The sequence below is a fragment of the Lethenteron reissneri genome, chromosome 62, assembly GCF_015708825.2.
Source record: "Lethenteron reissneri isolate LAM-NWPU_2019-01 chromosome 62, ASM1570882v1, whole genome shotgun sequence".
Classification (NCBI taxonomy): Eukaryota; Metazoa; Chordata; class Hyperoartia; order Petromyzontiformes; family Petromyzontidae; genus Lethenteron; species Lethenteron reissneri.
Window position 1 is genome coordinate 1,287,514 of NC_083840.1, and position 25,753 is coordinate 1,313,266.

A 25,753-nucleotide genomic window follows, 5' to 3' on the forward strand; every position below is an offset into this window, starting at 1 on the left:
TATAACACGGGTGTGCATGTGTGTGCGCGTGTGTATGCGCGTGCGCGTGTCCGTGTGTGTGCGCGTGTATGTGTGTGTGCGCGTGTATGCGTGTACGTGTGTGCATGTCTATGTGTGTGTGTGTGCGTGTGTGTGTGTGTGCGTGTCTGTGTGTGCGTGTGTCTGTGTGTGCGTGCGTGTGTCTGTGTGTGCGTATGTCTGTGTGTGCGTGTGTGTGTCTGTGTGTGCGCGTGTCTGTGTGTGTGTGCGTGTATGTCTATGTGTGTGTGCGCGTGTCTGTGTGTGCGTGCGTGTGTCTGTGTGTGCGTGCGTGTGTCTGTGTGTGTGTGCGCGTGTCTGTGTGTGCGTGTGTGTGTCTGTGTGTGCGTGCGTGTGTCTGTGTGTGCGTGTGTGTGTCTGTGTGTGCGCGTGTCTGTGTGTGTGTGCGTGTATGTCTATGTGTGTGTGCGCGTGTCTGTGTGTGTATGCGTGTCTGTGTGTGCGCTCGCCCCCCAGGTGGCTGCTGCCCGAGTCCCCGCGGTGGCTGCATTCCCGTGGTCGTATCGTGGAGGCGGAGAAGACGCTGTCCCTCATCGCCAGGGGCAACGTCGGAGCCACGGCGACCGGCTCCCTCCCCCCGCCCCAAGTGCAGCTGCGCCCGCTGCGAGGCTCGGGGGAGGTGGGGGCGGCGAGGGGGGGGGGCGCGGCGGGGGGATCGCTGATGGATGTGGGGACTCACCCGGTTCTGCGCACGCGCACGCTCGTCATGATGTACACGTGGTGAGAGAGAGAGAGAGCGACACGCGGTCGGAGAGCTTCGCTCGCACACACGTGACGTATGTATGTACTCCTCTGCTTATGAACATTCAACTTACGAACTTTCAGAGATACGAACAAACCCCGTCTGTTTGTCCAGTTGCCCGTTCGGACCGAGAGTCGTAAGTTCGACCGCCGCGCAATAGATGGCGGTGGTGGCATCTACATCTGCAGAACGTGAAGAACCAGTGTCATCTACATCTGCAGAACGTGAAGAATCAGTGCCATCTACATCTGCAGAACGTGAAGAACCAATGGCATCTACATCTGCAGAACGTGGAGAACCAATGGCATCTACATCTGCAGAACGTGAAGAACCAGTGTCATCTACATCTGCAGAACGTGAAGAATCAGTGCCATCTACATCTGCAGAACGTGAAGAACCAATGGCATCTACATCTGCAGAACGTGGAGAACCAATGGCATCTACATCTGCAGAACGTGATTAACCAGTGGCATCTACATCTGCAGAATGTGAAGAACCAGTGGCATCTACATCTACAGGATGTAAATAACCAATGGCATCTACATCTGCAGAACGTGAAGAACCAATGGCATCTACATCTGCAGAACGTGAAGAACCAATGGCATCTACATCTACAGAACGTGAAGAACCAATGGCATCTACATCTGCAGATCGTGAAGAACCAGTGGCATCTATATCTGCAGAACGTGAAGAACCAGTGGCATCTACAGAACGTGAAGAACCAGTGGCATCTACATCTGCAAAACGTGAAGAACCAGAGGCATCTAAATCTGCAGAACGTGAAGAACAAATGGCATCTACATCTACAGAACGTGAAGAACCAGTGGCATCTAAATCTGCAGAACGTGAAGAACCAATGGCATCTACATCTGCAAAACGTGAAGAACCAGTGGCATCTACATCTACAGAATGTGAAGAACCAGTGGCATCTACATCTGCAGATCGTGAAGAACCAGTGGCATCTATATCTGCAGAACGTGAAGAACCAGTGGCATCTACAGAACGTGAAGAACCAGTGGCATCTACATCTGCAAAACGTGAAGAACCAGTGGCATCTAAATCTGCAGAACGTGAAGAACCAATGGCATCTACATCTACAGAACGTGAAGAACCAGTGGCATCTAAATCTGCAGAACGTGAAGAACCAATGGCATCTACATCTGCAAAACGTGAAGAACCAGTGGCATCTACATCTACAGAACGTGAAGAACCAGTGGCATCTACATCTGCAGATCGTGAAGAACCAGTGGCATCTATATCTGCAGAACGTGAAGAACCAGTGGCATCTACAGAACGTGAAGAACCAGTGGCATCTACATCTGCAAAACGTGAAGAATCAGTGGCATCTAAATCTGCAGAACGTGAAGAACCAATGATGTGCACGTGGTGAGAGAGAGAGAGAGCGACACGCGGTCGGAGAGCTTCGCTCGCACACACGTGACGTATGTATGTACTCCTCTGCTTATGAACATTCAACTTACGAACTTTCAGAGATACGAACAAACCCCGTCTGTTTGTCCAGTTGCCCGTTCGGACCGAGAGTCGTAAGTTCGACCGCCGCGCAATAAATGGCGGTGGTGGCATCTACATCTGCAGAACGTGAAGAACCAGTGTCATCTACATCTGCAGAACGTGAAGAATCAGTGCCATCTACATCTGCAGAACGTGAAGAACCAATGGCATCTACATCTGCAGAACGTGGAGAACCAATGGCATCTACATCTGCAGAACGTGATTAACCAGTGGCATCTACATCTGCAGAACGTGAAGAACCAGTGGCATCTACATCTACAGGACGTAAAGAACCAATGGCATCTACATCTGCAGAACGTGAAGAACCAATGGCATCTACATCTGCAGAACGTGAAGAACCAATGGCATCTACATCTACAGAACGTGAAGAACCAATGGCATCTACATCTGCAGATCGTGAAGAACCAGTGGCATCTATATCTGCAGAACGTGAAGAACCAGTGGCATCTACAGAACATGAAGAACCAGTGGCATCTACATCTGCAAAACGTGAAGAACCAGTGGCATCTAAATCTGCAGAACGTGAAGAACCAATGGCATCTACATCTACAGAACGTGAAGAACCAGTGGCATCTAAATCTGCAGAACGTGAAGAACCAATGGCATCTACATCTGCAAAACGTGAAGAACCAGTGGCATCTACATCTACAGAATGTGAAGAACCAGTGGCATCTACATCTGCAGATCGTGAAGAACCAGTGGTATCTATATCTGCAGAACGTGAAGAACCAGTGGCATCTACAGAACGTGAAGAACCAGTGGCATCTACATCTGCAAAACGTGAAGAACCAGTGGCATCTAAATCTGCAGAACGTGAAGAACCAATGGCATCTACATCTACAGAACGTGAAGAACCAGTGGCATCTAAATCTGCAGAACGTGAAGAACCAATGGCATCTACATCTGCAAAACGTGAAGAACCAGTGGCATCTACATCTACAGAACGTGAAGAACCAGTGGCATCTACATCTGCAGATCGTGAAGAACCAGTGGCATCTATATCTGCAGAACGTGAAGAACCAGTGGCATCTACAGAACGTGAAGAACCAGTGGCATCTACATCTGCAAAACGTGAAGAATCAGTGGCATCTAAATCTGCAGAACGTGAAGAACCAATGATGTGCACGTGGTGAGAGAGAGAGAGAGAGAGAGAGCGACACGCGGTCGGAGAGCTTCGCTCGCACACACGTGACGTATGTATGTACTCCTCTGCTTATGAACATTCAACTTACGAACTTTCAGAGATACGAACAAACCCCGTCTGTTTGTCCAGTTGCTCGTTCGGACCGAGAGTCGTAAGTTCGACCGCCGCGCAATAAATGGCGGTGGTGGCATCTACATCTGCAGAACGTGAAGAACCAGTGTCATCTACATCTGCAGAACGTGAAGAATCAGTGCCATCTACATCTGCAGAACGTGAAGAACCAATGGCATCTACATCTGCAGAACGTGGAGAACCAATGGCATCTACATCTGCAGAACGTGATTAACCAGTGGCATCTACATCTACAGAACGTGAAGAACCAGTGGCATCTACATCTACAGGACGTAAAGAACCAATGGCATCTACATCTGCAGAACGTGAAGAACCAATGGTATCTACATCTGCAGAACGTGAAGAACCAATGGCATCTACATCTACAGAACGTGAAGAACCAATGGCATCTACATCTGCAGATCGTGAAGAACCAGTGGCATCTATATCTGCAGAACGTGAAGAACCAGTGGCATCTACAGAACGTGAAGAACCAGTCGCATCTACATCTGCAAAATGTGAAGAACCAGTGGCATCTAAATCTGCAGAACGTGAAGAACCAATGGCATCTACATCTACAGAACGTGAAGAACCAGTGGCATCTAAATCTGCAGAACGTGAAGAACCAATGGCATCTACATCTGCAAAACGTGGAGAACCAGTGGCATCTACATCTACAGAACGTGAAGAACCAGTGGCATCTACATCTGCAGATCGTGAAGAACCAGTGGCATCTATATCTGCAGAACGTGAAGAACCAGTGGCATCTACAGAACGTGAAGAACCAGTGGCATCTACATCTGCAAAACGTGAAGAATCAGTGGCATCTAAATCTGCAGAACGTGAAGAACCAATGGCATCTACATCTGCAGAACGTGAAGAACCAATGGCATCTACATCTGCAAAACGTGGAGAACCAGTGGCATCTACATCTACAGAACGTGAAGAACCAGTGGCATCTACATCTGCAGATCGTGAAGAACCAGTGGCATCTATATCTGCAGAACGTGAAGAACCAGTGGCATCTACAGAACGTGAAGAACCAGTGGCATCTACATCTGCAAAACGTGAAGAATCAGTGGCATCTAAATCTGCAGAACGTGAAGAACCAATGGCATCTACATCTGCAGAACGTGAATAACCAGTGGCATCTATATCTGCAGAACGTGAAGAACCAGTGGCATCTACAGAACGTGAAGAACCAGTGGCATCTACATCTGCAAAACGTGAAGAACCAGTGGCATCTAAATCTGCAGAACGTGAAGAACCAATGGCATCTACATCTACAGAACGTGAAGAACCAGTGGCATCTAAATCTGCAGAACGTGAAGAACCAATGGCATCTACATCTGCAAAACGTGAAGAACCAGTGGCATCTACATCTACAGAATGTGAAGAACCAGTGGCATCTACATCTGCAGATCGTGAAGAACCAGTGGTATCTATATCTGCAGAACGTGAAGAACCAGTGGCATCTACAGAACGTGAAGAACCAGTGGCATCTACATCTGCAAAACGTGAAGAACCAGTGGCATCTAAATCTGCAGAACGTGAAGAACCAATGGCATCTACATCTACAGAACGTGAAGAACCAGTGGCATCTAAATCTGCAGAACGTGAAGAACCAATGGCATCTACATCTGCAAAACGTGAAGAACCAGTGGCATCTACATCTACAGAACGTGAAGAACCAGTGGCATCTACATCTGCAGATCGTGAAGAACCAGTGGCATCTATATCTGCAGAACGTGAAGAACCAGTGGCATCTACAGAACGTGAAGAACCAGTGGCATCTACATCTGCAAAACGTGAAGAATCAGTGGCATCTAAATCTGCAGAACGTGAAGAACCAATGATGTGCACGTGGTGAGAGAGAGAGAGAGAGAGCGACACGCGGTCGGAGAGCTTCGCTCGCACACACGTGACGTATGTATGTACTCCTCTGCTTATGAACATTCAACTTACGAACTTTCAGAGATACGAACAAACCCCGTCTGTTTGTCCAGTTGCTCGTTCGGACCGAGAGTCGTAAGTTCGACCGCCGCGCAATAAATGGCGGTGGTGGCATCTACATCTGCAGAACGTGAAGAACCAGTGTCATCTACATCTGCAGAACGTGAAGAATCAGTGCCATCTACATCTGCAGAACGTGAAGAACCAATGGCATCTACATCTGCAGAACGTGGAGAACCAATGGCATCTACATCTGCAGAACGTGATTAACCAGTGGCATCTACATCTACAGAACGTGAAGAACCAGTGGCATCTACATCTACAGGACGTAAAGAACCAATGGCATCTACATCTGCAGAACGTGAAGAACCAATGGTATCTACATCTGCAGAACGTGAAGAACCAATGGCATCTACATCTACAGAACGTGAAGAACCAATGGCATCTACATCTGCAGATCGTGAAGAACCAGTGGCATCTATATCTGCAAAATGTGAAGAACCAGTGGCATCTACAGAACGTGAAGAACCAGTCGCATCTACATCTGCAAAATGTGAAGAACCAGTGGCATCTAAATCTGCAGAACGTGAAGAACCAATGGCATCTACATCTACAGAACGTGAAGAACCAGTGGCATCTAAATCTGCAGAACGTGAAGAACCAATGGCATCTACATCTGCAAAACGTGGAGAACCAGTGGCATCTACATCTACAGAACGTGAAGAACCAGTGGCATCTACATCTGCAGATCGTGAAGAACCAGTGGCATCTATATCTGCAGAACGTGAAGAACCAGTGGCATCTACAGAACGTGAAGAACCAGTGGCATCTACATCTGCAAAACGTGAAGAATCAGTGGCATCTAAATCTGCAGAACGTGAAGAACCAATGGCATCTACATCTGCAGAACGTGAAGAACCAATGGCATCTACATCTGCAAAACGTGGAGAACCAGTGGCATCTACATCTACAGAACGTGAAGAACCAGTGGCATCTACATCTGCAGATCGTGAAGAACCAGTGGCATCTATATCTGCAGAACGTGAAGAACCAGTGGCATCTACAGAACGTGAAGAACCAGTGGCATCTACATCTGCAAAACGTGAAGAATCAGTGGCATCTAAATCTGCAGAACGTGAAGAACCAATGGCATCTACATCTGCAGAACGTGAATAACCAGTGGCATCTATATCTGCAGAACGTGAAGAACCAGTGGCATCTACAGAACGTGAAGAACCAGTGGCATCTACATCTGCAAAACGTGAAGAATCAGTGGCATCTAAATCTGCAGAACGTGAAGAACCAATGGCATCTACATCTGCAGAACGTGAAGAACCAATGGCATCTACATCTGCAGAACGTGAAGAATCAGTGGCATCTACATCTGCAGAACGTGAAGAACCAATGGCATCTACATCTGCAGAACGTGACGAACCAGTGGTATATACGTCTGCAGAGCGTGAAGAACCAGTGGCATCTACGTCTGCAGAACGTGAAGAACCAGTGGTATCTACATCTGCAGAACGTGAAGAACTGGTGGCATCTACATCTGCAGAACGTGAAGAACCAGTGGCATCTACATCTGCAGAACGTGAGGAACTAATGGAATCTACATCTGCAGAACGTGAAGAACCAGTGGTATCTACGTCTGCAGAGCGTGAAGAACCAGTGGCATCTACATCTGCAGAACGTGAAGAACCGGTGGCATCTACATCTGCAGAACATGAAGAACCAATGGCATCTTCAGAATGTGACGAACCAGTGGCATCTACGTCTGCAGAAGGAACGAAACAAGGGGATTTATCCACAGATGTGGCTGTCGCCTGATGAAGCTAGTTGTAATTACGCGATCTAACCCAAAAAAAACCTGTATTATGGATATTGGCCACGAAAGCCTACGTGTTAAGCTGTGTGCACTGTGTGCCATGTGTACTGTGTCGTGTGTACAGTGTGTACAGGTTTCTTGTGCAGCCTCATGTACTCCAGGCTGTGTGTACGATGTGCCGTGTGTAGTATGTGCCGTGTGTACAATGTGTCGTGTGTGCTGTGTGTACTGTGTGTGCTGTGTATGCAGGTTTGTGTGCAGCCTCGTGTACTACGGGCTGTGCGTAGTATGTGCTGTGTGTACGATGCGCCGTGTGTACTGTGTGTGATGTGTGTGCTGTGTATGCCGTGTGTACGATGCGCCGTGTGTGCTGTGTGTGCAGGTTTGTGTGCAGCCTCGTGTACTACGGGCTGTGTGTAGTATGTGTCGTGTGCTGTGTGTGCTGTGTGTACTGTGTGTACGATGTGTCGTGTGTACGATATGTCGTGTGTACTATGTGCCGTGTGTGCTGTGTGTACGATGTGTCGTGTGTACGATATGTCGTGTGTACGATGTGTCGTGTGTGATGTGTGTGATGTGTGTGCAGGTTTGTGTGCAGCCTCGTGTACTACGGGCTGTGTGTAGTATGTGCCGTGTGTACGATGTGCCGTGTGTACTATGTGCCGTGTGTACGATGTGTCGTGTGTGCTGTGTGTGCTGTGTGTGCCGTGTGTGCCGTGTGTGCCGTGTGTGATGTGTGTGCTGTGTGTGCTGTGTGTGCTGTGTGTGCCGTGTGTGCCGTGTGTGCCGTGTGTGCTGTGTGTGATGTGTGTGCTGTGTGTGCTGTGTGTGCTGTGTGTGCCGTGTGTGCCGTGTGTGCCGTGTGTGATGTGTGTGCTGTGTGTGCTGTGTGTGCTGTGTGTGCAGGTTTGTGTGCAGCCTCGTGTATTACGGCCTCACGCTGGGCGTGGGAGACCTCAGCCGTGACGTCCACATGGGGCTGGCGCTCTCCGGGCTGGCGGAGCTGCCCTCGTACCCCCTGTCCCTGTTTCTCATCAACGCCTCCTGGTACCCACCTAGTGCATCGTGCACACAGTACACACCACGCACAGTGCACGCAGTACACACAGTACACACGACACATACTACACACAGTGCACACAGTACACACAGTACACACAGCACACAGTCCACACGGCACACAGTACACACAGTACACACAGTACACACGGCACACAGTACACACAGTACACACCGCGCACAGTGCACGTGGCACACACAGTACACACAGTACACACAGTACACACGGCACACAGTACACACAGTACACACAGTACACACGGCACACAGTACACACAGTACACACGGCACACAGTACACACAGTACACACGGCACACAGTACACACAGTACACACGGCACACGGCACACAGTACACACAGTACACACGGCACACAGTACACACAGTACACACAGTACACACAGTACACACGGCACACAGTACACACAGTACACACGGCACACAGTACACACAGTACACACAGTACACGGCACACAGTACACACGGTACACACGGTACACACAGTACGCACGGCACACAGTACACACAGTACACACGGTACACACCACGCACAGTGCACGCAGTACACACAGCGCATAGTACACACAGTACACACGGCACACAGTAGACACAGTACACACAGTACACGGCACACAGTACACACGGCACACAGTACACACAGTACACAGTACACATAGTACACACAAGCACATAGTACACACGGCTCATAGTATACACGACACCCATCTACGCACGTCTATAAAGGTACAGTGGTACCTCGGTATACGTCGTTAATTCGTTACAGAAGGTGGTAGGACTTATACCGAAAATGACGTAGATACCAAACGAATTTTTCCTGTAAGAAATAAAGGGAAAGGAAATAATCCGTTCCAGAGTGTAAGAAATGGTATTTTATATGGCATATTATACATTAATGGGGTTGTATAAACAATTTAGACACTACTTATTACTAAAATGCATATGAAGAGAATATTTTGAAGCACTTCTTTAGTTCACCAATGCACAGCTACACTCGTTCCACAACCAACCCCGGTCCCACAGCGCCCTTTAACCCATCCCCAAGACACATTCCCGTCTGGCACGCCTTGGTCCGGGTGACGTCACTGCCCTTTGACCCCTGACCCCTGTCCAGCGCATTCCGCCCTTTAACCCATCCCCAAGACACATTCCCGTCTGGCGCGCCTTGGTCCGGGTGACGTCACTGCCCTTTGACCCCTGACCCCTGTCCCGCGCATTCCGCCCTTTAACTCATCTCCAATACACATTCCCGTCTAGCGCGCCTTGGTCCGGGTGAAGTCGTGTTTGCGTGGTGCGTGTCCGTGAGGGTGGCTCGCAGATCCCCTACACATACGTAAATTAAAATAAATGTAGAAATTAAAATAAATACATAAATAAATTAAAATAAATGCATAAGTAAATTACAATAAATTGAAATAAAAAGTAACATCACTTTGCCTTGCTGAGAGGAGTTGATAGCCTACGAGGATGGTGGTGAGGAAGGGGAGGAGATGTTATTTTTTGGAAGGAGAGTCCCCTTCCATTAAAACTTCAGGAAGCTGAAATTCTGAGGTTTTTTCTCTTTTTTGTCTCTTTTCTTGGCTTGGACCTGGTTGAGGCTCACCGGGTTTGAGTTTTACTAAAAACCTGTCCATTGAAGTTTGTTTTTGCCTTCTTCTAAGAATGTTCCTGAAGTGTGACATTGTCTGGTCATTTCACACAATACTGTTACGGCTTGTTAGAGCTTTATTGGGGGTGGGGCATACGCGGGTACGCGGTGACTCATCCCGACCCATACAAGTTCTAGCAAGCGCGTCGTATCCCAAGACATTTTTTCTCGTCAAAACACGACGTATACCAAATTCGACGTATTCCAAAGCAGTTGTATACCGAGGTATGACTGTACAGACGGAGGTTCATCTGTTTCGCCTTAAGAGGCTGTTGGAGCAAGTGCTGTTAGCGAGCACCTGGCCGCCTTTGTCTCCCCAGCGGTGATGTTCACACACCGGACCAGGTATTCATTTGAGGCGGAGTCGATTTAGGGGAGGCCAGGACCAATTCAGATAATCGTCACTTGTGTTGGCCGTAAGCGGTGGTTTGCCGGATTCTTAGCACGGCGCGCTAATCGCTACACTGCCGCTCCCCACACACACACACACGTACATATACACACGCACCGCTATACGCACACACACACAATTACAGATATGTTGTGCCGCAGAACCACGCGGGGACGTGGAATGCTGTAAGGGCTGTTGCCGTTTATTAAACACTGTTGAAGTCAACACTCTAACTCACACCAGAGGTAGGTGCTCTCTGTCGGGGTCCTTTACCCCGGACTCTGAACAGTACCTGGTCCTGCCTTCGGCTATCCTTTAGGGCTCTCCAACTCGTCTGCCCGGAGCGGGGGTTTATCCAACACCGCCCGGTGATGAGGAGGGAGAGACACCTTGCAGCCGATTCTTGCCCTGGCTCCCCAGGGGGTCCCACTTAAGTTCCCCTTTGGCGGCTCCTCCCCATAGCTCGGATCCGCCTTTGTTCCCGTAGGTACCTCTTCACCATGACGTGATCCCTAACTGTCAACTCGCTCGCACCTCCCTCTGTTCGCCCCCTCGTGGTTGCTCACAATACTCCTCTACATATACATACGCACCACTATAACCACGCACATACACACACAAGACAAATATCTCCTGTATAGCCTGAACCGACTGTTGGAGCAAGTGCTGTTAGCGAAGACCTACGAAGGCCAGAGCTGCACACGAGGTGGTGGGTAGCCAGCACCACGTCCCTGCCGCCTTTGCCTCCCCAATGATGGTGATCTTTACACAAACTGCACCAGATACACATTTAAGGCTGAGTCGTCCTAGAGGAGGCCCACGACTGGTTTATATATTCGCTGTAACTGTTCCTGGCCATGAGCGGAAATCGAACTCTGTTCAGTGCGCGAAGCACCGCACCACATTGGTACACATACGAAATGGAAAATAGATCCCCCAAATGGCCCACTTGGGCTGTTGAAACACATGCTGTTAATGGGCACCACATTGGAATCCCGGCTTCTCAGTGTCTCTGACATGGCCATTCTAATCTAGGGCATCACGGTGGTGAGACGTTAACTACCTCGCCTGGTATATAGGAGTTCGTGGGTACGATCCTGACCCTGACATCTGCTGTAATTTTGGTGTTTGCATATTCTTCCTGTGGTCACGTGGATTTTTCTCCGGGTCCTCCGGTGTTTCGCTCCACGTTTAAAATCACACATTTATAGTATTTGGCTGCAATACATTTCCACATGATGATAAGCCACTTCGTTGAGCAATCACTTGTGACTAGGTCACTTCTGAAAACGAGCTACGTAGTAAAGTGGGCCTTACCTGGTTAAATACAAAATTATTTTATTTGTGAACCCACAAGGCTGGGATTGGCTGAGCCTGCAGGGCTGTGATTGGCTGAGATTGAGTGGCTGGGCGTGGCCAAGCTTGCGTGGCTGGGATTGGCTGAGCCTGCGTGGCTGTGATTGGCTGAGCTTGCGTGGCTGTGATTGGCTGAGCTTGCGTGGTTGGGCGTGGCCAAGCTTGCGTGGCTGGGATTGGCCGAGCCTGCGTGGCTGTGATTGGCTGAGCCTGCAGGGCTGTGATTGGCTGAGCCTGCGTGGCTGTGATTGGCCGAGCTTGCGTGGCTGTGATTGGCTGAGCCTCTGTGGTTGGGAGTGGCCGAGCCTGCGCAGCTGTGATTGGCCGAGCCTTGCGTGGCTGTGATTGGCTGAGCCTGCGCGGCTGTGATTGGCCGTGCTTGCGTGGTTCGGAGTGGCTGAGCCTGCGCGGCTGTGATTGGCCGAGCCTTGCGTGGCTGTGATTGGCTGAGCCTGCGCGGCTGTGATTGGCCGTGCTTGCGTGGTTCGAAGTGGCTGAGCTTTGTGTCTCCCCTCTCCCTCAGGTGCGGACGCAGACGCGGTCTCTCGGGCTTCCTGAGTTGCGGGGGTATCGCGTGCATCGTCGTTGCGGCGCTGGTGACGCAGGCTGGTGAGCGCGAGGGTGAGTTGGTCTCGTGTGTGTGGTGGCGGGGAGCTGTGGGGCGGGCTGCACTACGAAGCCGGTGATATCCCGAGTTCGATTCACGTTCACGGCTGACACCGGTGATGATTATCTGAACCAGTCCTGGGCCTCCCCTAGATCGACTCGGCCTCAAATTAAGTACAGTAAAACCTTAGATTGCGAGTAACTTGGTCTGCGAGTGTTTTGCAAGACGAGCAAATTTTTTGATAAATTTTAACTTGATAAACGAGCGAGGTCTTGCAATACGAGCAGTGCGTACAGTATACGCTTTGTCTGCCGAGCGTCACGTGATCACAACTGAGCCGATGGTTCTTCTCTCTCTCTCGCTGCGGGATTGTGGGTAATCGTCTCCCATGCTCGGTCTCAGTCGGCGTGCCTCACTCGTAGAGTCAACATCCGTGCGAGCGTAGACTGTTCACTATAGTGTTGTGACCACGTGTGTGTGTGCGTAAAGCATTTTTTATTTTGTGTCCAAGTGTAGTGACTGTTCTTTAGTAACTGTACTGCAACAATGGCCCCCTCCTCCTCTCCTCTCTCTCGTCTTCCTCACACCAGCCACGATTAAATGTAATAAATAAATTTGATTACTTTATGTTAAATTTAAATAATAAAAATATAAAAAGGTATTTTGTATTAATTATTTTTATATGAATACAGTATTTTTGGGTTGTGGAACGAATCATCTGAGTTTCCATTATTTCTTATGGGGAAATTGATATACGAGTGCTTTGGATTACACAAAAGCGGCCGGGCGTGGTGCTGGCCACCCTCTCCCTCGTGTGCCGTGCCGGCATTCATAGGTGTCCGCTAACAGCAATTGTTCATCCAGTCTGTTCAGGCGATACATGGGATCTTTGTCTTTTTGTGGTGCGCAGTGGCGCGCCAGTACCTGGCCCTAGCAGGGAAGCTGTGCATCAGCGCTGCCTTCAGCATCGTCTACATCTACACCTCCGAACTCTACCCCACCTCCATCAGGTTAACCATCAAAAAAACTAAAATATTTTTTTTTACTTTACCAGGTAAGGCTACCCACCGAGCTACGTAGCTCTGTTTCAGAAGCCACCTTGCCAACGCAAGTGATAGCTCAACGAAGTGGCTCATCATCATCATCGTGTGGAAATTTATAACATTCTAAACGCGTGATGACGATTCTAAATGTGGAGGGAAAAACCGGAGGACTTGGAGAAAACTCCACGGGGAGAGAGACACGCAAACCCAAAATATACAACAGGCGTCATGGTCGTGATCGAACCCACGACCTCCCGTATACCAGGCGAGGGAGCTAACATTTCCCTACCGTGGTGCCGTAATAACGATTTAATAATTTGACAAATTTATCCAGGAGAGTTGCACTCACACTGGTGAGCAATTACACGGCTGGGAGGCAATCAGATGCGCTTCTGTGGCCGTCTGGAACGCTCCTCCTTCCGGTGTTAGATTGAAAAACGAATTTATTTAGCACTAACAAGCTGCATTATAACACCTGCGTTGTAACGAGCTGTGTTATAGCGAGTTCATAAGGTGCAGCGGTATAACAAGCTGCGTTATAACACCTGCGTTGTAACGAGCTGTATCGTAGCGAGTTAATAAGAAGCTGCGTTATAACAAGCTGTTATAATTCCTGTGTTATAACTCCTTTGTTATAACTCCTCTGTTATAACTCCTCTGTTATAACGAGCGGTGTTGTAGCGCATTCATAAGCAGCTGCGTGATAACAAGCTGTGTTGTAACGATCCTTCTCGCCTCCGCCCAGGAATGTCGCCCTGGGCTTGAGCTCCACGTCCTCCCGTCTGGGCGGGATCCTCGCTCCATTCATCCCCAGTCTGGTGAGGCGGGGTCACGTGGGGTCACGTAGGGTCACGCGGGGTCACACGAGGTCACGCAGGGTCGCATTCAAAGCCTACATTGGCTGTTGAGACAATTCCTGTCAGCAAGCACCAGATTGGAACCCAGGCTTCTCAGTGTCTCTGACATGGCCATTCTAATCTCGGGCACCACAGTTATGAGATGTTAACTACCTCGCCTGGTATACAGGAGGTTGAGGGTTTGATTGCGACCCTGACACCTGCTGTATATTTGGAGTGTGCGTGTCTCTCTCTCTCTCAGGTCTACATAGCTCAGTGGGCCTTGCCTTGGCATAATAAGAAATAGTAAATAGTAAATAAAAAGTAATGGCAGGGTCACTCGGGGTCATGAGTTCACACGAGGTGATGCAGAGTCATACCCTGGTGACGTTGTTATTGTTGTACGTGTGTGTGTGTGTGATTATGAGTGTGTATGTGTGTATAGGTGTGCAGTGGCACAGTGGTTAGCGCGCTGCGCGGCCTGAGTTTGATTCCCGCTCACGGCCAACACCAGTGACGATTATCTGAACCGGTCCTGGGCCTTCCCTAGGTCTACTCAGCCGTAAATTAAGTACCTGTTGCGATGTGTATTAAACATCTTCACTGGGGAGACAAAGGTTGCCGTGCATGGCTGTGCTAGCAACCCACGCCCTCGTGTGCCGTGCCGACCTTCGTAGGTGCTACTCGCTAACAGCACTTGCCCCAGCAGTCTGGTCAGGCAATACGGGAGATATTTGTATTGGTTACGCACATTGTATGCGAGCACGCGCGCGTGTGTGAATGCACGTGTGTGTGTGTGTGAATGGATATTTGTGTGTGAATGTTGTCTGGCAAAAACAACCCCCTACCTCCTCGTTGGTGCCGGATGGCAACGCTGTGGTGGTAAGTGCCGTGGTGTGAGGGCCACTGTAGATTGGTCATTGCCCTCATGGCGTTTGTAACCACCACAGCGGCCAAATGGAGGCTCTGGACGGGTGTGGGGGGCTGGTAACACCTCCACCTTAAATTAATTACCACAAAACCACAATAAATTTGTTCTACTAAGCTTGTGCTGGAGGCCCCGGGGGGACAGGTGTCTATGATGTCTCCTGGCCAAACCCCATTTGGCAAAGCCAGGAGACTGAATCCTTACCCTCGGGGCTCCTCCAGAAACAACAAAGAACCACCACGGGTGGCCATGTGGAATGTTCAAACGCTCACTGCGGAGGAGAGGCTGCCACTCCTCTGTCGGACCGGTACTGCCTGGATCTCTGTGGTATTCAGGAGGTCCGGTGGACCAGCTCTGGCTCCTGCCACCATGAAGGGTGGACATTCCTCTATACAGTGAGGGAAAAAAGTATTTGATCCCCTGATGATTTTGTACGTTTGCCCACTGACAAAGAAATGATCAGTCTATCATTTTAATGGTAGGTTTATTTGAACAGTGAGACACAGAATAACAACAACAAAATCCAGAAAAACGCATGTCAAAAATGTTATAAATTGATTTGCATTTTAATGAGAGAAATAAGTATTTGACCCCTCTGCAAAACATGACTTAGTACTTGGTGGCAAAACCCTTGTTGGCAATCACAAAGGTCAGACGTTTCTTGTAGTTGGCCACCAGGTTTGCACACATCTCAGGAGGGATTTTGTCCCACTCCTCTTTGCAGATCTTCTCCAAGTCATTAAGGTTTCGAGGCTGACGTTTGGCAACTCGAACCTTCAGCTCCCTCCACAGATTTTCTATGGGATTAAGGTCTGGAGACTGGCTAGGCCACTCCAGGACCTTAATGTGCTTCTTCTTGAGCCACTCCTTTGTTGCCTTGGCCGTGTGTTTTGGGTCAGTGTCATGCTGGAATACCCATCCACGACCCATTTTCAATGCCCTGGCTTAGGGAAGGAGGTTCTCACCCAAGATTTGATGGGACATGGCCCCGTCCATCGTCTCTTTGATGCGGTGACATTGTCCTGTCCCCTTAGCAGAAAAACACCCCCAAAGCATAATGTTTCCACCTCCATGTTTGACGGTGGGGATGGTGTTCTTGGGGTCACAGGCAGCATTTCTCCTCCTCCAAACACGGCGAGTTGAGTTGATGCCGAAGAGCTCCATTTTGGTCTCATCTGACCACAACACTTTCACCCAGTTGTCCTCTGAATCATTCAGATGTTCATTGGCAAACTTCAGACAGGCATGTATATGTGCTTTCTTGAGCAGGGGGACTTTGCGGGCGCTGCATAATTTCAGTCCTTCACGGCGTAGTGTGTTACCAACAGTTTTCTTGGTGACTATGGTCCCAGCTGCCTTGAGATCATTGACAAGATCCTCCCGTGTAGTTCTGGGCTAATTCCTCACCGTTTTCATGATCATTGCAACTCCACGAGGTGAGATCTTGCATGGAGCCCCAGGCTGAGGGAGATTGATAGATCTTTTGTGTTTCTTCCATTTGCGAATAATCGCACCAACTGTTGTCACCTTCTCACCAAGCTGCTTGGCGATGGTCTTGTAGCCCATTCCAGCCTTTTGTAGGTCTACAATCTTGTCCCTGACATCCTTGGAGAGCTCTTTGGTCTTGGCCATGGTGGAGAGTTTGGAATCTGATTGATTGATTGCTTCTGTGAACAGGTGTCTTTTATACAGGTGTAATAAAAGGACTCGAACACTTCTCTCTGTCTTCGTGTCTTTATTCAGGTTCACGTCTTTACCCACACGGCACTCTGTTATAACTCCTGTATTTGTAGCCCCCGGCTATTCACTGCTATTATAGCTTCCTCTCCCCTCTGACTCTCTGCTTCATCTACTGTAACCTCCTCCCTGCAGACTCGCTGCTACCCCTATGCAGACTCCCGCTGCTACCCCTATGTGCAGACCCTCTGGCTGTCACTGTATGCAGACCCGCTGCCCACCCTCTCTGTGCAGCCCCGCTGCTGACTGCAGCCTCCTCGCTGCTTCGGGTCGGTCACCGCTGGCCAACGGTGCCGATCCTCGCTCCCCCCGTGTTCGTGGCGATCTCGCCACACCCCGCTTCGCCCTTCGTGGCCTTCCTCTGTTCCTGGTTCCCCGTCACTTCCCTTGCTCTTCCGGTTCCCCTCCTTCTATACTCAACCCCTCTGCCCCCCACGTGACCTAACTCCTCCCCCCCTGACGGCGCCTCAGAAGGGCCGTTTACAACCGCATTACATCACCCTCCCCCCTAAAGAAAATCCAGCCGACCTCGGCTGAATTGCAACCTGAAAAGCAATGCGGGTGTAAAGGGCCAACACGCAAAAAGACACGAAGCATTGAAGAACATTATAACAATAACACAACACAACACAATCTAACGAAACGTGAGGGATTTCGAGCGAGTACGGGTAGCCGGGCCGTCCCGGACGGTCGGCGGCCCACCCGCCGAGCGGGAACGTGGAAGGGTTTTAGGGGCGACGGGCGCAAGTTCTTCCGTCGCCATTGGAGGCCCGCCACTGTCCCGCTCGCGTCCAGAAACATCCCGTACTCGCGTCCGCGGAGGGATAGGAAGAGCTGCAGGTCCTGTGGGTTCTGCGGCTCCGGTCGGCGTCCCACAAGCGGAAGGTCCTCCTCCCTGCGCTGTCACGGCCGGATTGTCTGTGAAGGGTACGACAGGCGCTCTCGCAAGGTCAGCAGACACAGGCAAGGTCGAGTCGGCAGCAACAGACCCCGGCAAGGCAACTTCGGGAGATGACGCATCCGGCCGTGGGGCAATGTATGGCTTCAACCGGGACGTGTGCACGAACCAACGCCGTGCACCAACCTGAACACGCGCCGACTGTGGGTTGGGAACCTCAATGAGGCGGACCGGACCCTGCCAAGGTCGATGTAATTTAGGAGATGTACCTGGCCGCACCTGTGGGCAATGAAGCCAGGCCAGGTCCCCCTTTTTCCAGGGACACTCCCCCTTTGAACGTCGGGCACACCGCTCATTCTTGGCCTGAGCCTTGGCAGTAGCCATGCGGGCATTTTCCCTCGCCTCAGCGACACGCCGAACGTTGTCCTTAATATACTCAGGAAGAGGCTTAACAGGCCCCCTCGCACCGGTTCCCAACTGGTCATGAATCGGCGGCACGTTCTCACGGCCGTACATAAGGAAAAACGGCGAGTATCCAGTAGCCGCGTGCGGCGTCATGCGATACGCCGAAAGCACCCCAGGGATATGCAAATCCCAATCAGATTGGTTTTCCCCGACTGTATGGCACAGCATGGCGGACAGAGTCCGATTCAACCGTTCCACCATACCATCCGTTTGCGGGTGGTAGGGGGACGTCCGTATCTTTTTAGTTCCAAGAGCCGCACACACCTCCCCCAACAATTTAGACGAAAAGTTACGTCCCTGATCCGTAAGGAGCCTCTCCGGAGCCCCTTTGTCCATTACATACCCAAATAGAAAGGCGTCAGTGATAGACGCCGCTGACTGGTCAGGCAAGGGCCAGGCCATCGGCCAGCGAGAGAGGTACTCCACCCCCACCAGTAAATACTTATTCCCTTTAGCTGATGGCGGAAAGGGTCCCAAAATATCTAACGCCACCAGCTCATTAACCCGAGATACTTTAATCGATTGTATCGGCGGAACATATGGATGTTTAGGCGGCTTACGGCGGGCACAATCGGGACACGCGCGAACGTGACCGACGACATCCGTCGTCATGCCGTGCCAATAATAGTCTCGTTGCAGCGTCAATAGGGTTTTCTGCACCCCCAGGTGTAAAAGTGTGTCACAGTGCAAAGATCTAATCAGCTCATAGCGCAATGACGCGGGCACAACGAGACGCCAGTGTTCCTGTATCCCTTCCCTCCACATCAGTAACCCATCTCGGAGAGCAGTTTCCGAATTACCACCCGCACCGACTTCCTTACCCGCCCTCTCCGTTCGTTTCCGTAACGACACCAAAGAATCGTCCAACATTTGCTCCCGAATCCACACAGACCTTGGAAGACGCAAAATCCCGTCAGCCGGTCCCCCTTCAACCGGTCCCGGTGTAAGCGGAGGTTCGAGAACATCCACTGCCCGCGCGACAGGCTGAGGGGGGGGCTGAGCCGGTCCACACCTATGCGTCCCCGACGCACACGCACAAGGGGATTGTTGCGGCAACCTGGACAGTGCGTCCGCGTTAGCGTGACGCACACCCTTCCGATGGTGAATTTGGAAGGAGAATTCTTGCAACGTGTCCAGCCATCTCGCCAATTGTCCGGATGGCTGGTCCATCTTAAGAGCGTACTGCAAGGCCGCATGGTCCGTTCGGATAATAAACGACCGACCGTACAGATACGGTCGAAATTGGCGGAGAAAATACACAATAGCCAAAAGTTCCCTGCGAGTGACGCAGTAACGAGTTTCCGCGGGAGACAAAACCCGACTCCCGTACGCCACCACACGCTCAACACCACCTTTTGACTGGGACAACACCGCCCCAATCCCGGTGTCACTCGCATCAGTATCCAGAATGAAGGGATGTTCAAAGTCCGGATAATCCAACGTCGGCGCAGTAGCCAGTAGATCGCGCAGGCTCCGAAACGCCGCCTCCTCCGGCGGTCCCCACACAAATTTGTGCCCCTTCCCAGTAAGGAGATGCAAAGGCCTGGCGATAGTAGCGAAATTCGGAACAAACCTCCGGTAATATGAGGCGAACCCCAAAAACCGACGCACATCACCCACCGTGGCGGGGGTTGCCCAATCCCGGACACACGCAGTTTTCTCTGGATCCGTGGCCACCCCGTCCGCACTAACAATATGTCCCAAGTATCGAACGGAACGTTGCAGTAGATGACATTTCTTAGGCTTGAATTTCAAATTAGCAGAACGCATTCTGGCAAAAACGGCCTCCAACCGCAATAAATGCTCATCAAATGTGCGGCGGAAGACAATAATATCATCTAAATAAATGAGACATGTCTCCCACTGCAACCCCGTCAATACCAACTCCATCAATCTCTGAAAGGTGGCAGGGGCTGCATTCAACCCCATCGGCAGACAGTTAAATTGGAACAACCCCTGCGGCGTACGGAACGCTGTCTTTTCCCGCGAGGGCTCGTCAAGGGGAAGCTGCCAGAAGCCCGAAGAGAGATCTAGCGTTGAAAAAAACTTAGCCCCTGACAAGGCGTCGAGAGAATCGTCCATACGCGGCAGGGGATACGCATCTGCCACCGACACTTTATTCAACTTCCGAAAATCCACACAAAATCGTAATTTACCATCTTTCTTTTTAACCAACACGACAGGCGCGCCCCACGGGCTATTAGACGGAGATATAATATCCGCTTTCAACATGTCTTCCACTGCCCCTCGCACGTGCTCACGCTCAGCCGGACTCATCCGACGCGAGTTCAAGCGGATAGGGGCCGCGTCCCCCGTTTCGATGTGATGAGAGAGCAGCGAGGTGCGTCCCAAGTCCAAATCGTCCGAGCTAAACACATCGGAATAGCTCGCTAATAATTTATGAATCGCACAACGCTGCTCAGCGGAAAGGGCCGAATTTTCCGCACATAGTTCGGCGATCCAACGATCGTCCACCCCTCCGTCGTGTGAAACACCACCCACCAGCCCCCCGTCCGGAATGTCACTCTGAGCCGTAAACGCCGTAGTGGCGTGTGCCACAACGGTACCAGCCGGCACACACACGCTTTCAGAACTCGCATTTAACACCTGCAAAAACGGGCGTTGATCCGGACGGACAATGGTTTGCGCCCCCACCAGTGCCAATCCGCCCGTAACAGCGGCGGACGGCGACAGCAAAATTCCACAAGCACCCTGCCGACCCGGAACCGGCTTCCGGTATCGTAGGGGAATGAGCATCTGCGAGCCAGGTGGAATATCAACTGAAACTTCCGATAACGCCTGCACCTGGGCAACCGGAGCCGGTCGCCCCAAGGTGGACTGTAAAAACGCCAATTTGCGGCCCCCTGGTAGTTCAATGCAATTTTCATTGATTCTAATTAGAATGGGCATCTTAGCCAAAAAATCCGTGCCCAACAAGCAAGGGACCGCCAGGGACCTCGAAATTAACACAACGCCCGAGGCCGAGACCCCCCCGATAGAAATATTAGCGTCCACCTGTCCCACGATGCCCATACTACCCCCGTTCGCAGCGATGCAGGAAGCGTAAGCCGGCCTCACGGCCCCCGGTGGGATGTTCAAAAGATGGAATATGACATCCGAAATAATGGTCGCGGACGCCCCGGAATCCACCAAAATACGCACGTCCACCCCTTGGATCGACCCCGGTACAGTGGACGAACCTGTAGCGGCCGCGACAACCCGCCGAGCCAACTTACGCCACTGCGTTATCGAGCGACAAGGCGCAGATACTGGCCTCCCATATTTTAGAACATCCGCGTCGCACAACAACGGCGATGAGTGAGGTGTCAGGCCTTGCCGGGTGTCTGGTGCGCACCGACTTGCCTGTGCCGGAGGGTCTTTCTTTGGGACGTCCGCGATCGAGGCCTCCTGCTGGGGCGGCCCCGGAACCCGGGCCCAGCAGTCCCTGGCATAGTGGCCCCGACGGCCGCAGCGGAAACAGTCGACGTCGGGTCGGCGCGCAGCAGGCACCCCGTCCCGACGTGGCCGCGCCGGCGGCGGAGCCCGCAGCCCCGGCCCGCTTCGAGCCGGCCACGGAGTGGAGGCGGCCGACAGCTCCTTTGGGCCGGTCGCATCCGGCACGTACACGGCCTTTGTAGGGTCCCACCCTACGGCCCCCCCATCGACGACAGGACCGCCCGTCCACGCCGTGACTTGTTTCCAGCGGCGGAGATTGAACTGGGCGTCCAAACACTTGGCCGCGGTCCGGGACGTGAGTTTCTCGTGACCGCACGCCGGCATAGGAATGCCCAGATCCCGGGATAACTCCAACATCTTCCCCAAGATGAGAGGTTCCAGCAGGTCAGGCTCCGTCTCCGGGTAAGCGGCCATCGCGAGTTCCAGCACGGCGCCCCTGTACGCTACAGGCGACTCCTCCGGTGCGCGTTGCCGCTGCACGAAGCGGCGATGGGCGTCATCCGGTGGCTCGTACGCGTCCGCCATTTCGTCGAACACTCCACGCAATGTTTTCTTCTTCGCAGCTTTTATAGAGCGAAAAAAACGAACAGACTCATCGTCAAGGAGAGTCGGAAGCACCTCCAGCGCCTCGGCGTCCGTCCACCTTGCCGTTCGTACCGCCGCCAAAAATCGACAAGCGAACGCACTCCAATCGCCCCCGATGGAGAACTCCTTAACAGTTGTAAGGTGACGACTGCGGCTCCTTGGCCTGCTTCCGTCCGTCACCGACTCTTCCGGCGGCAAGTTCAGCAAGGCGTCGCAACGCGGTGTCGCTAAGATGGCGGACGAACCTCGTGGCGGCCCCAAAATGGCGGCTTCCCGCCTTCCGTGGTGCGCCACGCCCAAGATGGTGTCTTCACGCCGCGTGGCCGATGGCGGCGCCATCGAAGACGACCCGGGCTCCTGCCGATCACCACCATCACCTTCCAACGCCGCCCTTGGCGTGACAAGGTCACACAACTCCGTGATGACGGTTTTTAGGGTCGCCAGTTGCTCCGCCATCCGGGTCCATCTTAAATCTTCGTCCTTCAACGCAGATGGGTCGGACGCAGCGGCAACCTCCTCCACACCCGGGCCCTCACGGATCTCTCCCTCCGCCGAAGTGAAGCCGACCTCAGGAGGAAGATCGTCGTCGTCCGATGATGAAGCCGACGCCGGAGATGGGATATTCTTCTTCCTCAGTTGTTTCGCCAAGCCGTTTCACTTCTGACTCCAGTGTAATAAAAGGACTCGAACACTTCTCTCTGTCTTCGTGTCTTTATTCAGGTTCACGTCTTTACCCACACGGCACTCTGTTATAACTCCTGTATTTGTAGCCCCCGGCTATTCACTGCTATTATAGCTTCCTCTCCCCTCTGACTCTCTGCTTCATCTACTGTAACCTCCTCCCTGCAGACTCGCTGCTACCCCTATGCAGACTCCCGCTGCTACCCCTATGTGCAGACCCTCTGGCTGTCACTGTATGCAGACCCGCTGCCCACCCTCTCTGTGCAGCCCCGCTGCTGACTGCAGCCTCCTCGCTGCTTCGGGTCGGTCACCGCTGGCCAACGGTGCCGATCCTCGCTCCCCCCGTGTTCGTGGCGATCTCGCCACACCCCGCTTCGCCCTTCGTGGCCTTCCTCTGTTCCTGGTTCCCCGTCACTTCCCTTGCTCTTCCGGTTCCCCTCCTTCTATACTCAACCCCTCTGCCCCCCACGTGACCTAACTCCTCCCCCCCTGACGGCGCCTCAGAAGGGCCGTTTACAACCGCATTACACAGGTAACAAGCTGAGATTAGGAGCACTCCCTTTAGGAGTGTGCTCCTAATCTCAGCTCGTTACCTGTGTAATAAAAGACTCGGACGCTTCTCTCTGACTCCGTGTCCTTTATTTGGGTTCTTCGTAATTACCCTCACGGCACTCTCTTAGAGATACTCTGCTTGCAGCCCCCGGCTGCTATCACTATTGTAGCCTCCTTCCTCTCCTTGCAGACTCGCTGCTAACTCCGTGTGCAGACTCCCGCTGCCAACTCCGTATGCAGACCCCCGCTGCCAACTCCGTGTGCAGACCCCCGCTGCCACCTGCAGCCTCCTCGCTGCTCCGGGTCGGTCACCGTTGGCCGACGGTGCCGAACCTCGTTCCCCGCATACGTGGCGATCTCGCCACTCTCCCGCTCTCGCCCTACGTGGCCTACCTCGTTCTTAGTCTCCCGTCACTCCCCTCCTCTTCCGGTTTCTCTCCCTATAGACCTGACTCCTCTCCCCCACGTGACCTAACTCCTCCCCTCATGACGTCACCTCCGGGAGGTCGTTCACGCCCGCATTACATCACCCTCCCCCGTAGAGAAAATCCAGCCGACCTCGGCTGAACAACAACCTAACAAGTAATGCGAGCGTAAAAGACCAATACATTAAAGGACACGAAGCATACAACAACAATATAACAAGAACACAACACAAGTTAACGAAATGTGAGGGATTTCGAGCGAGTACGGGTAGCCGGACCGTCCCGGACGGTCGGCGGCCCTCCCGCCGAGCGGGAGCGTGGCAGGGTTTTAAGGGCGACAGGAGCAAGTTCGTCCGTCGCCATTGGAGGCCTGCCACCGTCCTGGTCCCGTTCAGAGGCGTCCCGTAATCTCGTCCGTGGCGGGGCAGGAAGGGCTGCAGGTCCCGGAGATTCCGCGGCCCCGGTCGGCACCCCGCGAGCGGAGCGTCCTCCCTCCTGCGGCGGCACGTCCGGCTTGTCTGTAAGGGGTACGACAGGCGCTCTTGCAAGGTCAGCAGGCACAGGCAGGGGCGAGTCGGCAGCAACAGACCCCGGCAAGGCAACCTCAGGAGATGACGCATCAGGTCGCGGGGCAATGTACGGCTTCAACCGAGATGTATGTACGAACCAGCGCCGCGAACCAACCCGAACACGCGCCGACTGTGGGTTGGGAACCGCGATGAGGCGGACCGGTCCTTGCCATGGTTTATGTAATTTAGGAGAGGTACCTGGCCGCACCTGTGGGCAATGAAGCCAGGCCAGGTCCCCCGTTTTCCAGGGGCACTCCCCCTTTGAACGTCGAGCACACCGCTCGTTCCGGGCCTGGGCTTTGGCCGTAGCCACGCGGGCTCCTTCCCTCGCCTCAGTGACACGGCGAACGTTGTCCTGAATATAATCAGGAAGAGGTTTAACAGGTCCCCTCGCTCCGGTTCCCAACTGCTCATTGATTGGCGGCACGTTTTCACGGCCGTACATAAGAAAGAACGGCGAATATACAGTAGCCGCGTGCGGCGTCATGCGATACGCCGAAAGCACCCCAGGGATATGCAAATCCCAATCTGATTGTTTTTCACTGACCGTATGACACAGCATGGCGGACAGGGTCCGATTTAACCGTTCCACCATACCATCCGTTTGTGGGTGATAGGGGGATGTCCGTATCTTTTTAGTTCCAAGAGCCGCACACACCTCCCCCAACAATTTAGACGAAAAATTCCGGCCTTGGTCTGTAAGGAGCCTCTCCGGCGCCCCCTTGTCCATAACATACCCAAATAGAAATGCGTCTGTGATAGACGCCGCTGACTGGTCCGGCAAAGGCCAGGCCATCGGCCAGCGGGAGAGGTACTCCACCCCCACTAGCAAATACTTATTTCCCCTAGCGGATGGCGGAAAGGGTCCCAAAATATCTAACGCCACCAATTCATTAACCCGAGATACCTGAATAGATTGTATCGGCGGCACATATGGATGTTTAGGTGGCTTCCGGCGGGCACAATCGGGACACGCGCGAACGTGACCGACGACATCTGTCGACATGCCGTGCCAATAATAGTCTCGCTGCAGCGTCAATAGGGTCTTCTGCACCCCCAGATGTAAAAGTGTGTCACAATGCAGAGTCCTGATCAATTCGTACCGCAATGATGCCGGTACAACCAGACGCCAGCGTTCCTGTATCCCTTCCC

General features: G+C 52.3%; 1 protein-coding gene across 8 annotated transcripts in view; it reads left to right on the forward strand.

Annotated features, from left to right (window-relative positions):
- LOC133358462 (solute carrier family 22 member 15-like) overlaps positions 1-25,753 on the forward strand; it is a 56,151-nt gene that overhangs the window by 19,181 nt on the left and 11,217 nt on the right. For 7 of the 8 annotated variants that reach the window (XM_061576759.1, XM_061576756.1, XM_061576755.1 and 4 more), the window contains exons 7-8: positions 496-759; positions 8,254-10,618. In XM_061576759.1, coding sequence (XP_061432743.1) covers positions 496-759; positions 8,254-9,013 — 1,024 coding nt within the window. In that variant the 3' untranslated portion in view covers positions 9,014-10,618. Of the gene's footprint in view, positions 1-495; positions 760-8,253; positions 10,619-12,342; positions 12,441-13,336; positions 13,437-14,214; positions 14,288-25,753 lie in introns of those variants that run through there. The other variant, XM_061576761.1, reaches the window with a different exon arrangement.